The sequence below is a fragment of the Eleginops maclovinus genome, chromosome 23 (assembly GCF_036324505.1).
Source record: "Eleginops maclovinus isolate JMC-PN-2008 ecotype Puerto Natales chromosome 23, JC_Emac_rtc_rv5, whole genome shotgun sequence".
In the NCBI taxonomy this organism is placed as follows: Eukaryota; Metazoa; Chordata; class Actinopteri; order Perciformes; family Eleginopidae; genus Eleginops; species Eleginops maclovinus.
The window spans coordinates 10,947,655-10,961,727 of NC_086371.1; the positions used below are offsets into that span (position 1 = coordinate 10,947,655).

Here is a 14,073-nt window from a genome sequence, read left to right on the forward strand (position 1 = left end):
ATTAATAGGTAGGCCTAAATGATGTACTTTACTTTAGTATTTAGTATTAGAATGCTACTATCATAGTTGCATAAAATGGAAATACTAAAGTAGTAAAATAGTTCAAGTATCTAAAAATTGTCTGCAGAGACCTGTAGATGGCATCGTGCTATAATCAACAACAGGCACGCTGGGACTTCCAGCAGCCAATCACAGTTCTGCGTTTGCCAGTTTGATAAAGTTCCCCATTTCCCCTCCGTTTCACTTCTTGTTTGTTTGGAGGAAACATCGTGTTGCTCTCTGCGTTTAAAGATGTGGGTGAACAAAGCGGCTCCGGCTGTGTGCTCCACACATCGGTTCAGAGTGAGAGGGACGAGCAAGAAGAACCTCTTGTAGGAGAAGAACATGTATTTATGGCGCTTCTCCATCGCCGTAACCCTAGGCTTGGGGTGGTATTTTTCAGACTGCGTTCGCTCGGTGACACAGTACATTTTATGTTTCTTCTTTTGTTTTACTTCTTCACTTTTATTTGAAAACGGTGGAAGAGACAGCAGCACTCAGACTGATGAAGAGACAAGGGAACATCCACTTCAGGTATTAAATCCATTTTTTAATTTTTGTTGCATCAACTTCTTTTGCAGTTTCCTTTACGAGCACTGTTGCATGATCGAAACTGATTCATGTTTGGTTGAGTTAAATATGTGAGCATGAGATGGATAGGTCGATCACATGATAGCACTTTGAACCGTTGTATATTCTTTAATAAGTGCGATAAGGATGTTAATCTTAGTATTACATGTAAAGGCATCGCATTTGTTAGAGTGTTGGTCAGTCACAACTTGTCTGATGTCACAGTCAAGTACTTACACTTATCATAACAGTAAAACTAACAACATAGGAAGTATTTGCAATCATAGCCTGAGGTGCATTTTTCCAACTGAGGCCTGGAGAACTTGTTTTTCACACAGGTCACATGGAGTTCAGCACATACTGATGTCACAATTTTTAATCTTTATCTTTATCATTTCTTGGTATATGAGTCGTGCTTTGTTTATTTCTAGGAAGCTGCTGAGGGAAAGTTGTTTGGTGACATAAGCGACCTTACTTTAGCAAAAAGCAGCGAGCATCCTGAACCTCTGGAGTCTCAGTATCCACATGTGAAGACGTCTCTACAGCAGGGTGAGGCTTGTCGTGAAAAAATGTGTTTTTAACACATTGTACTGTACAGTTCTGGTAAACGTTTTAGGAAGATGTGAAAGCAAAAGCAAAAGTACCTTTCCGCTCATAAGTTCATGGTGTTTTGTAGGCAAATCCCTCCCTCAGTACAGTATGGATGTGACTGCAATGTGTTAAACAGGAAATTACATTTCTGTTCCTTCATTATCTGGAGTATCCCCCATTCTTTTTGTGCAGTGTTCATTAAATTGGTTAGGGTAAGAATTTAAAATGTATAGTATAGCTTACGCTCAGATTCTTTGAGAATAATAATTGACTATAAACACATTTCATGTCATCTCCAATCACATTTCTCAAGGCTACAGTCAGAGTTTGAAAAACCATTTAAAGTCAGTAGAATTGAGAAGGTAAAAATATGCTTTTTGCAATGATTTGGCTTTTAAAAGCACCCTTTCAGTCCTATATACTGTATATCACTCATCTTCAGGTTCCAGGATTGTTATTTATTTTTCTCTTTGCACCTTTTTAAACTTTTCTTAATGAGGTACACGATATTCAATTTGTTCAGCACAAATTTGGCTATAAATATCAACAAATTAAAAAAGCAAAGCTGTCAGTAACTCAAATTATGTTTTAAAATACACAACCTCCTTTAGAAATGTACATTTATTTATTCCTAATGTCTCAAATTATTATAAAATTCACAAAAACAGCTGAAAATTATGAAATACAAAACTACCATCTTGATTTGTATTTTTACATTATCATAGCACCATATGCAGTAGAGGGGACTTACTGCTGAAGTCTGTCTGTATTTAGTTTTTACATGTAAAGTGCCCTTTTTATTTAAAGTCTTTGTATGCCTGTGAATCGCTGCAAATATTAATAATTCATGGTTTAAAAAAATATATTATGGCCTACCGACATAAATGAGATGCTGTGGGAAAGCCACACATCAGCACTTTCAGCTGGTTCCTTGTTTTTTCTCTATAGGATTTTCTAGATAAATAATGTTATGTTGCTATAAATAAAACATGCTCTCCGGAGGGACCCGTCTTCATCAAGTTCAGAGGGATTTACTGTCACGGATATTTGTGATGAGCTTTTGAATTGTAAAGTTTGGACAGGAGTTCTGTGAAGTTACACAACAGAGCTTGACTTTCAGCATAAAAGCTTTAAAATGTTAACATTGACATACCATTTAATTCTGTTTATGTATGCTTTGAGTTAGTTCTTCTCGCTGCTCCCTGCTGTTATCATGATAATCGAATAATCCTGAGGGTAATTCTTCATGCACGAGCTGCACCACATGCAGTTTCAGCCTTTCACTTATGGAGATTTTTGCTTCTCTGTGTATATATTAAATTGATCTCAAGGTTCTATTCTGACAAAACATAAACACATCCTTGGAATTTGAGAAACCCAGATGGAAATGTTTCACTATTTTATGACAATTTATAGACTAAACTATTGATGTAGAAAATAGCAGGCAGATCAATCAGTATTGAATGTATTTCTTACATGCAGCTCTAACTGCTTTGATCAAAAATGTTGTGTTTTTGAATGTGGATTTTCTTTGTTCTGGAGTTGTGCATTACCCTCATTGGAACAAATCAAATCTGAAATGAAATGAAGTCACTGCAGTCCTCTAGTTGGATGTTCAGAACGAGAGAGTGGGAGTTTGGTGTGAAAGTGAATTTTCTTTCTTTGTGACTGCTGTCTTCAGTGTTCGAGTGCGCCTACGCCCAGCTGGTCCTGCCTTGGTACGGCGTTCCTGAGCCGTGCGAGCAGCAGCCTCTGCACCAGGTGCTCAGTGGGGAGTTTGACTTTGTCATAGACCGGATCATCGAGAAAGCCAAAGACTTTGATGTTTGCCAGGCGGTCGTGGGCTCTGTTCGTATTTTGACCCAGCACTTACATAATGCCAAGCAGGCTGACAGGTGACTCCTACTTTCTCTCTGATTCATGCTGCTTTTGTTACTCAGTTGTGTTTCTTAACTCTATAAACCTCCATATTTTTATCACTTGTGAATTATTTACCTTACTTTTACGAGATCATACCTGCAGTGACATCCTAAAAGCTGTTTTAATGCTGAAGGGTATTTTCAACAGTACTTCAGATTTAAAGGGGCCCTTTTATGCTTTTTTTTTGGGGTTTCTTCTCTCCTTTGGTTATAGTAATGCTATTTAGGTTTTTGTGCATGTAAATGGTCTGCAGGGCTAAAGTCCCAAATTTCTCTCCAGAGTGAGTTTCTCTTCTATTGGCAGGACATCTCTAAGCTGTTGACCAATTTGGTCTTTGGTTTCAGAACGAGGGTGAAAAGACCTGCTACAGCACAGGCAGAATGAGGAAAACAAAGCACTATTTGAACATTAAAGCATGGAAACACTTCACAGTAGAGACACAGAATACAATATGAACCTGAAAATCAACATTATAGGGCCCCTAGCATCAGATCAAGATTAAACATCTACCGTCATGTCTAGTACTTCCTGTTATAATCACCTTGTTTGTTCTCTGTTTCAGGGAACTCTTGTTCAGCTCCAGAGCAGAGGAAATCGCAGTCCTCCGGGAGTTTTCTGATGCTCTAATACGTAACCTTTTCCCCAAATCTCTCTGGGGCCATGAAGTCAACCGCTGTGCCTTAAATGAGATCATTGCCTTAAAGGGTAAGACATCTTCAAACTATCTCTCTGCAGTAATAAACCCTTTACATAAGGGCAAAGTCTACCAGAGCTTCTTTTACTTTTATATGCATGTAAATATATATGTATTTATTGTATGTGGCATAGTACAGCTTAGAGAGTGAAAAAGGAAGGCACACTACTCCGTGATGTTCCAATTTCCTTGAGGGTTTGGTCTTAACCATTTTAGTATAGATAAAATGTCTGATCTTGTGGCAAATCTGCGATGCAATAGGTTTTATCATTATGCATGTAGCTCAGTTACAATAAGTGATTTTGACAGCTGTAGTTAACACATTAAATGAATGTCTTCATCTTGGCAGATAATTTCTGAATAAATATTTGAGTGTTCAGATTAATTCAGAACATTTGGCCAATTATAGAGAGCTTTTTTTTTCCACAACAAAATAGAAAATCATGTATTTGACTCATTCTGAGATGTATTGCACCCCTTTCTTAACTACACAACACATTAGAAGTAAAAACTACATTTGCTTTCATATACGGAATAAACAAACAAGATGTAAATTAGTACGCTTTAGATGAGCTGGTAGGTGGACTTTGTTCCCATTGCACAGAGACAAGCTAGTTGTTTCCAGTCTGATTTTTTTATGCTAAGATAACTGGCTGCTGCCAACCCCTAACATTAAGGCAAATTAGCACATTTTGGAAATTCATTTTAAAACCTATCATTGAGGAAGCTATTTGAGCTTTATTACTGACTGTGCAGCTCTGTTAAGAAGAGGAAAACCATTAAAATGACTCATTTTACTAAATTGCTTTGTGAAATGTTAAAAACGTGCCTCCGGATTTAAGTGTGTTTATGCTAATGTCATGCAAACAGAGCTTGGTGGATTATCTTTCTGTTTTCTTCAGGGCTGGGCCTGCTGGTGACATGGCTGTCGGACCCCGACAACCTGAACCAGCTGGTGGTGAACCAGCTGGACAAAGTGACTCTCAAAGGCTCGGAGGAGGAGCTGTGTGGATCCGACCCGGATCAAACCTCTCTGGCTTCGCAGGAGGGAGAGGCCGAGGGCAGTGAAGCGTGAGTGGCTGTCATCGTTTCCCCCCCGTTGGCTTGACCTAGTCACAGTGAGCCTCAAAGGCTGTATGAGACACCTTCTGTGTTTTTAAAATTGGTACTGACCTGGTTCTGTTTGGTGGCTTTTTTCTTATTTATTTATTTCTAGGAGGTTGGAGGGAGCAGGAATTTCATCCGGCACCAGGATCAAGTCCAAAAGAAAAGGTGTGTTTTTCAGATTTGAGTTGTTGTTGTTATTCAGCAAGCGCTTGTTTAATTCATAACTTTTGACACTTGTACTGTAGGAAGTTATTCTAACCTATTTAGCTTTGAGTGTAAAAACATTTCCTATTAGGCAGGCAGAGTAAAGGCCTGTGCTTGTATAACATTTTGGACAAACAATTTTATGAGATTGTCAACTACGTGACAGTATAATTTTATTTGAATGTCTAATTATTCCCCTGTTTCTTTGTTCTGTTTATTAGTACAGACAGCTAGTTACACACACAGATGATAGGCTGAATGCCAAATCATGTCTGTGCACCTCCTTGCTTTGTAGTGTTAACAATCCAACAGTAATGGTGGCTAAATAAGAAGCGATTATGCCATGGCAATAATGAACCCTGTGATGTGAGAAATGTATGTATTTTTATAATAATCGCATCATTAACATCATCCTTTGTGATAATCTGTAAGTCTAACCTAGATCTCATGGGATATTGATTCATTATTAGCCCATCACATTGATAATAAGACCTAACTTTTGATTACTAATTCTTCTTACATGCCTAATAATAATTGTGAATATTTTCACGGTAGATTACTATAGTGATACCCAAGAGAGAAACAATATGCAGATTCAAAGTCGAATTGTTGTGAGGATCAAGGTTGAAGTAGAATGCATTTTTATTCTCTCCACGTACATTAATCAGTGTATCAGAAAGGGACTGTGTTTTCAGTGCTGTAATTTACACACAAAAAAAAGAGGTACAAGAGACAGTAAGAACTTGTGGCATTTTCTCTGACTTTTTTACATGTGGTTGTTGTCTTTTTCAGCAAACAAGTTGAAAGAAGGATGGTCTAAATTTGTGGACAAGGTGAAGTCTAAGAAGGCCAAGAAGAAGAAGATGAAGAAGCTGGAGCATGACCTGCTTCTGAGGGCCATGGCGATCCAGGGAGACATGACCAACGAGGACGACGCCAGCAGCAAGGAGGGATCCCTTCACAGCCCGCAGGATTCCGACAGGGTGCGTCTGCTGCACATTACTTCAAACTGAAGATGAATATTTGTGAAACATGACAGATTCACTGTGATTTTTCCTTTTGCGTAAACACCATAAGGAGGACAGTGATCTGGAGAACTACTTGACGAGCGTCCAAGAGGACATGATGGAATTCAAGTTGTCGTATGAGATGTGGCGCGCTGGCAGCTGGGCTGTCAGCATCCCTCATGTGAGTTATAAATATCAGTGACAGTAAGGAATGTCCCCGAGGCTCGTTATCTGTCTGCAGAGGCTCTGTAAAACTGTGTCCTTGGATGGTATGTTAATGTTTGAGCAGCAGTTGACTGTGTTTATAGACTGACTGGGATGGTGAGGAGCTCATCTTCACCTTTCACCTGGAGGAGAAGGGCAGCCCTGAGAACCTGCAGTGGGACATCAAGAAGACATACATGGATGTAATATACTTCCGCAACAGATGGCAGGTAAAAGGCAGATGCAAAGTGAATTATTTATTATATATTATCAGTTTAAAAGTCCAAATGTGTAGGATTTAGGGGAATCTATTGGCAGAAATTGATTGTTTGTGTATAACCACCTGAAATCGACATCATCTGAACCTGAAGCCAATGTGGAAGTGCCTTAAAAATTACAACAAGTGTATTATCTCTAATGGCGAGCACGGCGACTCCACTGGCTGCAAAAAAGATGCAAAAAAGAGAAAAATGTACCCTTACACTCTATTTATTACCTCAGTTAACTTTCAGGACAGGTATGAAGTCTAGTCTAATCGCTTGTTTTAAGACTTCATCACAGCTTGAAAGCCATGGTCCTATATGAAGTTAAAGTTTGCTCTAAAGCAGGACTAGGTGACTGCCAGGTTTATGCAATGGCATCATCAAGGTTTGTCCGTGTTTTCCTCTTAAAACTTTTCACTGTGTGTTTTTAGTTCATGTTATGAGTTACACTTTGTTGCAACTCATTTCTTGTAATCGGCTCCACCCTCTTTTGTCACTGTTGCTGTAGTCACCAGTAGACTGTGCCTATCAACAGTGAAATGTACACATTGTGAGGGGCTGCTAAATACCAAACGCACTGCAGTATATTATTTTGATTGCCCTCCTGTGAGGTCCTGCCGTCTCTCTGCAGATGCTCTCTGTAGTTTTCACAGTGATTTACCGTTAAATCATGGATGTATAATAACTTCCAATCATTTCCTCAGATATGCCCCACTTGGGTCGTCCTAACTCACTCTTTTCTGTGTCACACTTCTTACATCTCAACCCTCCTCCAAACTCCAGCTCCAGACTCTCAACCCTGGCCCACCATATATAAATCCCCCCTAGACTCATAAAAGATGAATTTCTGGTTGTCAGGACTTTTTACCTCTGACTTTCCGATGAGAGTTGTTTTGACCACTTACTGTCTATTCAGCGTGAGCCAGAGGGGGAAGCATTGTTGTGAAAACAAACCACAACTTTTCCCTGGAATTCAGTTTATTGAACGTGCTGTCATGTGGGATACAGTTTTATTCTTTTGCCGGATATAAAAAACAGCGGGGTTGACCAAACACTGTTCGGTCTTGAGGCTGTCTTGTCATGAAATGTTATTTTCCCTCTTTTTGATTTTTTTAGGATTCGACCAGCCTGCCCACGATCCTGCTGCTGCAGAAGGGGGAGGTCAACGCTGAGTTCAAAGAAGAAGCCAGAGTATCAGTGGAGCGCTTCCTGCAGGTACAGAAAACAGAAAACTTAGATGTGCTGACAGATAAACACTTCAAGCATAATCATGACTCAACATTTTCTACATTTCTTTTACAGGCATTAGTTTCTGATAATCTGATCGGCCACACTCAACCGGTTTTTCAGTTCTTGTGCCCACTCGACAAGCTCCTGAATGAAGAGGAACATTATGGAGGCGTGTGGGGCCTACTGAGCGGCCTGGCTTACTTCCTGACCCCAGGTCAAGAGGAAGAGGAGGTAAAGTTTGACATACTTTGCTTTTCTTTAAGTCTACATCTCAGAGGCCAGATGAGTGCGGACTGTAAACACAAAGTTGACCCCGACTCAACAGGTGTTACAGTGCTCCACAGCTTGTGAAATAAACCACAGATTTACTCTCTCTTGCTACGGTCTGGCACCCGGACTCTAAATTTTTAAAGAGGTTGGCGCCCGGTCAAATCCTGAACAAAGCAGAATGAAATAAAATGGAAATGCGGGCCGAGGGTTTCAGTCTCTGCAGATAAAAGAACTCAGTGAGATGATCAGACAGGGATTAAACCAACTCGCAGGACGGAGAACAAAAAGATGAATCGTAAAATCAAAACACAAACTCTCCAATGTGAACATCCTGCACAGTTTACAGACCTTGTGCCAAGTTGACCTACTTCCTATAGTTGTGTACACACACAGAAAGCAGTAGGCGATATGAGGGGGCATACCAACCCGCTTGTTAGCAAAATGACCTTGTTAACCTGCAATAAGCCTTTCTATTACCTATTACAGTAGTTCTCAAACTAAAGGACGGGAGCCAAAGGAGGTTGCGAGATAATGTTTTTTACATAACATTGGCTATTCTGTAGCTCATTTGCCTTTTTTAAATAGCTCTTGTTTATAGTTAATAGGAAAGTGTGTTCACATGAGATTCTCCCTGGGGATTCCCAGCTGGTCGGGGGGAGAGTCAGGGAATGCATTAATAGACAGTATCTGGAGCTAGCTGAAACAAACAGCATAACAAACAAAGCATTATTTATTTATATTTTTCAATAAGATCATTTGACTTTAATTGGCAGATGGAGGCCCAAAGAATCAGCTGTTCTTGAGGCCTCTAATTGTCAGCTCCTTAACATGCTGGCTAAAAGGTCTGTCTACAGCAACAGGACGAACAGAGTGGAGAATCAGGGCTGGAAGGGTTTCTTGTTATCAGATCTTTAGTAAAAGTCTGAGTTGATTATTAGGTTTTACAAAGTAATGAACAACAAACAGTGGCGCTACAAGGATGCAATGTTTTTCAGTCATTGGAGAAGATTTAGATGCATTTCAATAATTGACATGACAATAATGATGAGAGTTTAAATACAGTTTTGAATAAAGATGGCTTTAAAACAAAAAAAGAATCTCTCCTCCTCGCTGGGTTGTTAAATTTTCCTTCACCTTCCTCTCCTTTCCCTTCTCTCTGTGGATTTCTACAATGAGGGGGAAAGTTCTATTTATAACCATCAGAAGCGAGCTGTTAGAGTTAGAAACCATGACGATTTCTGTCCGCCTGTTTAGTGATCTTTGCTGCCCGGTCGTTTTGGTACTTTGGACAGCAACCCAATTAAGCCATACTCTTTTTAACATTTCGATTCACAAATGTCCAAAAAAGCATGAAACCTTTCGACCGCTTACAGGGGACCTGTGTTGGCGTAAGGGGGTGCAGATGGCTTATGCAGCAGAGAAAGTGCAGGAGCAGAGAGTTTGGTTATTCGGTTATTAGGTGTTTGTGTTAGTTTTGACTCATCGATCCTCTATCTCGCTGAGGTTTGTTAGATTCCATGACCCTGACAATGGCTCTGAAATATCTGTAGCATACCTGTGCTGCGATTGATACACTCAGGGTGTTCTTGCGTATGATGGCGACTTATTCTTATTGCTATAGGGAAATTATAATCTGATTTTCTGCTGCTCATGTTTCTTGCCCTGTGTTCTCGGAGTAAGCTGTTTCTTAGTCATACCTTTTATTATAATCAATAAAATAATAGTTAAAACTATGGAAATAAAAGAGTCATCTGGTGCTGAGGTTCCCCTTACTTTTAGCCCATATTATGCCTCAAGCTTGAATAACGTAGACCCTACGTTTCCAATAATGCAACCCAATAGCCTAATAGAACTGACCCTCATGCTCAACACTGATAGCTCTCACATTGTGCATCTCCTGTTTTAAACACATGCTTTAAAGTATGTTCTAGTTGACATCACTATGCTGTGTTGTACTTGTAAATCCACTACATGTGTAAAACCGTGGAGTGCAGTCTTGCTGAACAGATATATTTATGGATTAGTTCCCTGCTAGTGTTTGCCGCTCTGTGAGGCTGGTGCCTCAGGGTCTGCTGTCACAAGCTGATTGCTTTGTTTTCTCTGCAGAGCTCCAGCCCACAGACAGAAACCCCAAAAGACATCATAACACCCTCTCTACATCCAGAATCAACAGCTCTGCCTTCAGAAAGCGCCGGTGCCTCTACTGAGAAGGGCGGTGATGTTCCTGAAGCTTCAATCCCATCTATTGTTATCTCCCAATATGACTCTGCTTCTGAACCGCCGGAGGAAGAAGAAATAGAAAATGAGCCGCGTTCTGCTGCTGACTCTGACTCTTCAAACGAAAACTGTACCCAAGACAAAACGGAGGAGTCTGATAACCCTTTAACATCTCACATTAAACTCATTTTCAAAGGACTGAATCGAACCAGGTCACAAGAGTCTCTTAACTCGACAAAAAACACCAGTGAGGCAGATCCGCCTGACTCAAACTCCACGCCGCACTGCAGCCAAAATGGCGCTGTGCAGGGGGACAGCCCCGATGGACCATCCTGGCTTAATTTCAGTGCAAAGTCACATAAAAAAGAGAAAACTTGTTTCAAGATGGCAGGTGCAGCACATAAGGCTAAAGCAAAGGACCAGGTCTCTTCTCCTCGAGGGGAAGACCTCCAGTATCAGAAGAGCCAAGTCAACTGGGAGCAGCTGGAGGCGACCAAAGCCATATTTGATCTGCTGAAGGAAATATCTGGTTTGTTTAAACTATCTATAGCATTGGAAAGATGGTCAGGCCCTATAAGGTTCTTAGCCATGGTCCCATTAGACTGCAAGGAAGTAAAGTGGTGTACTGCTGTGGTTGATGTTTCTCCTAACTGTGGGCGAGCTGTAATCAATATACGCACTATCCCTTTAAGGCCTGCAGCATATTACCAGGGCAATCGTTTTTTAAATTTTTTTTTTTAGCATACTGCCACCTTTTAAAATTGATTTAATGCATTTTTCCTAAAGTCTTCAAACCTGTAGAGACCTGACACTCGCCTGACAAAGCTAATCCTTTACATTGTATTTTGTTTTATTAACCATCATGTGGTATCTTAATGTGAAGGCATGCACTGGGATTAGAAAAGGGTGTTGCAGTCAAGTGTTGGCAGTTTGTAGCAACGGAAGAGAGCCATAATCAAACATTGATGAAAAGATAGGTTTGTGGACTTCATGTCCTGAAGTTTTCTGTATGTAGATAATTAATCATACAGCCTGGAAAATAGTAAGGAATAATGGAATATTCCAGACTGTTCTAGTCATGACAAACCCATATTAATATATGTCATTACTGACTTGCTGCTCCTGATTTTGGTTTTATTGTGCCCTAATTACAGAGGATAAACGACAGATCTTTTTTGGTTGTTTTCTTTATGATAAATCTAACTCTGTCTGTTTAAACAGGAAACTCCATCCTTGTGAACATATTTGATGCCATTTTGAAACCTTTTACACCCATCTTGAAAAAGTAAGTGTGTTCTAGTAATGACTTTTTGGAGAGTTTGGATGAAGCATGTGGATCCTTGAGTGACTTCCGGTTGTTTTCTCCTCAAGGAAAGTCAACTCTTTCCTGGACAAGATGAACCCGACAGAAATGCAGATGGCGGCTTATATCGACACTCTGCGGAACAAGCAGTGGCCAGAAATAAAACCAGCAGCAGCTTCTCATGCCTGCACCGAGGAGGAGAAGAGCGAGACGAGGGAGCGGGCGCACAGCCTGATCAACGCCAGATGTAGGTGACACCTCTCAGAAGGAAGTTATTTTTGGCGCCCCATTTTAAAATGTCTTTCATGTGCTTGTTGCAGATTCAAACTATCTTATCCTGAAGAAGACGGACATGGAGGCTGTTTTTAATCTTTTTCAGGACAGAGAGGGAAACCAAACGCTGGTATATGTGAGTATCTCATTATTTACTTCCTGTCGTTAAATTATTCAGATCCTTTACTCAAGTTGAAAGTTTGAAAATACAGTCAATAAATACTCCATTATTAGTAAAGTTCTAAATGTAAACGTTTTGTTGATTTATTAAGCAGAAAGCCTACTTTTATAATGTTATATTATTAAAGAATATATGTGTTTATATATTTATATACATTTCTTATCACTAGAAAATAGATATAGGAGCATTTCAGTGTTGTGTATATATTTGTCAACGGGGATCTAGTTCAGGTATACGTTTGACTGCGTCATATAACATAAGATTATCATATACATATAATACAACATTTACTTCTGAGATGTAGTATAGCACAAGTATAAACTAGCATTTAATGGAAGTACAACCGACTACACACCGTACATAGGAACGTTACTTGTACTGACTTCCCATCACTGATTTCTGTCACCTTCCCTTACTTATTGTATCTGATTTTCTGATTAACAGATGCTCCTGTCATTCCTGATAAGAGAATTTTTTCCGAACGAGCATTCCCTAAATGTGAGCGCTGCTGCCCTCCAGAAAGTGACCAACTCCCCAAGCTGATCTGTGAATCCTCAATCCTTTTTAATGGTACTTGTTTGACCTTTTTTTAGAATATCCAATTATTTATTTAACATGAATAACTTAAATCAATGTCGAACATTCCTCCCTGCTGTTTTTACCTCAAACATACTGTGAACAGTTTTGTGTTTATCCTTTGGCTTTTTTTGTTGTAAAGTTTTACTTTGTAAGTTATTAACCCTGACTTTAATCTTTGTGAAATCAGAAACATTCTTTATGGGATCAAACTTTACACACATTTTACTGTTATTGTAAAACTCACAGGAAAAAGTAAGAATTAAAGTTAAAAGTTAAATTACATGTGTGAAAATATTTTGTGTCACTTTGAGCACTTGTTCTATGGTGAGAGTTTTTTTCTTCTGATTAAGTTTTGTATAATAGAAGAGGCCATGGTTACCTTTATGTCATTGGGGACAGTGCCACTACCAAAGGAAACTGCTGATGTGAAACACTTTCCATTATTTTATTTCAAATGAAATATTTTAATAAAGATTTTTGTGGTTAAATTCTGTGCTTTGTGTCTGTTCATTGAATTGAGGTTGTCAATCACATGAAATGTTAATTGGTTGCTGATGCCAATTGCATATTTGGCCATTATTAAGTAAAATATCTTTCAAAACCTTTTAAAGAAAGAAAACCCCTAAAAATAGATACACACTTGAATATGTATGTTTGTTTTACTATTTATTTCATATTCACCATTAAGTAATAAAATACATTTTATCTGTTATGAAGGATATACTATTTTAAAAGACAAAGTATCTTTTTTCCTTTTTATTTTTTTTATCCGTTTGCACACTTTTAATTAACAGAAAAATGTGAGTGTCTTTGCTAAAAAACGACTAATTTAAAATACATTTATAATTATTTTTACTGTACTTTTATTTATGATCTGTTTTTGGAACATGCATTTATTGGAGTTGAAGGTCATTTAGCCGCACCTCACCTCCTCGCTGTGCTCCTGGTGGCTGTAGTTCCTCCTCCGCTCCTGCAGGGGGCATCATTTTATCTGCAGCAGGAAAGCCTTTAGAAATCCAAGATGTCTGCGCCCTGAAGGATGCTGGTAACGGCGTGAAGGTACAGGACAATTGACAGGTACGATCACAATGCGGCTTCTTTCTGTCTTTAGAGCTCAATACTGGTTCAACACTGACTCGTTACTGATGTTTAAAGCTGTGTCTCTGGATACCCGGAGTGTTTATGCAGAGTCATGTGAATGTTGCCTCTTGCTGTTCAATGTTACTGCTGGATTTAAAGTGTAGCAGCTTGGTGTTTGGCTTCTTTTTTGTAAAGCTTCTGTTATACATTTGAAATGAATTGCTGTTCCTGAAAACAGGATCTCACTTTGATCCAAAAGGGTCTAAAATCTTTGTCTTTGTGTTCTTGAATGTGTTTTGTAAGTGAAGCTCACTTGGATAATATGTCTTTTAACGCATATC

General features: G+C 39.2%; 2 protein-coding genes across 2 annotated transcripts in view; both read left to right on the forward strand.

Moving 5' to 3' along the window:
• The first annotated feature begins 234 nt into the window (after nucleotides 1–234).
• Nucleotides 235–13,140, forward strand: si:rp71-46j2.7 (uncharacterized). The gene is made up of 16 exons (XM_063876629.1): nucleotides 235–573; nucleotides 1,041–1,158; nucleotides 2,882–3,095; nucleotides 3,683–3,825; nucleotides 4,717–4,885; nucleotides 5,031–5,086; nucleotides 5,918–6,108; nucleotides 6,203–6,313; nucleotides 6,441–6,566; nucleotides 7,716–7,814; nucleotides 7,902–8,060; nucleotides 10,206–10,845; nucleotides 11,538–11,601; nucleotides 11,688–11,866; nucleotides 11,940–12,028; nucleotides 12,518–13,140. The coding sequence occupies exons 1-16, from the start codon at nucleotides 385–387 to the stop codon at nucleotides 12,614–12,616; spliced, it is 2,646 nt and encodes an 881-aa protein (XP_063732699.1). The 5' UTR covers nucleotides 235–384; the 3' UTR covers nucleotides 12,617–13,140.
• A 455-nt stretch (nucleotides 13,141–13,595) lies between these two features.
• Nucleotides 13,596–14,073, forward strand: part of mrpl11 (mitochondrial ribosomal protein L11) — a 40,214-nt gene continuing 39,736 nt past the window's right edge. The window contains exon 1 of the mRNA XM_063875950.1: nucleotides 13,596–13,729. The gene's annotated coding sequence lies outside the window, so the exon portion shown is untranslated. The remainder of the gene's footprint in view (nucleotides 13,730–14,073) is intronic.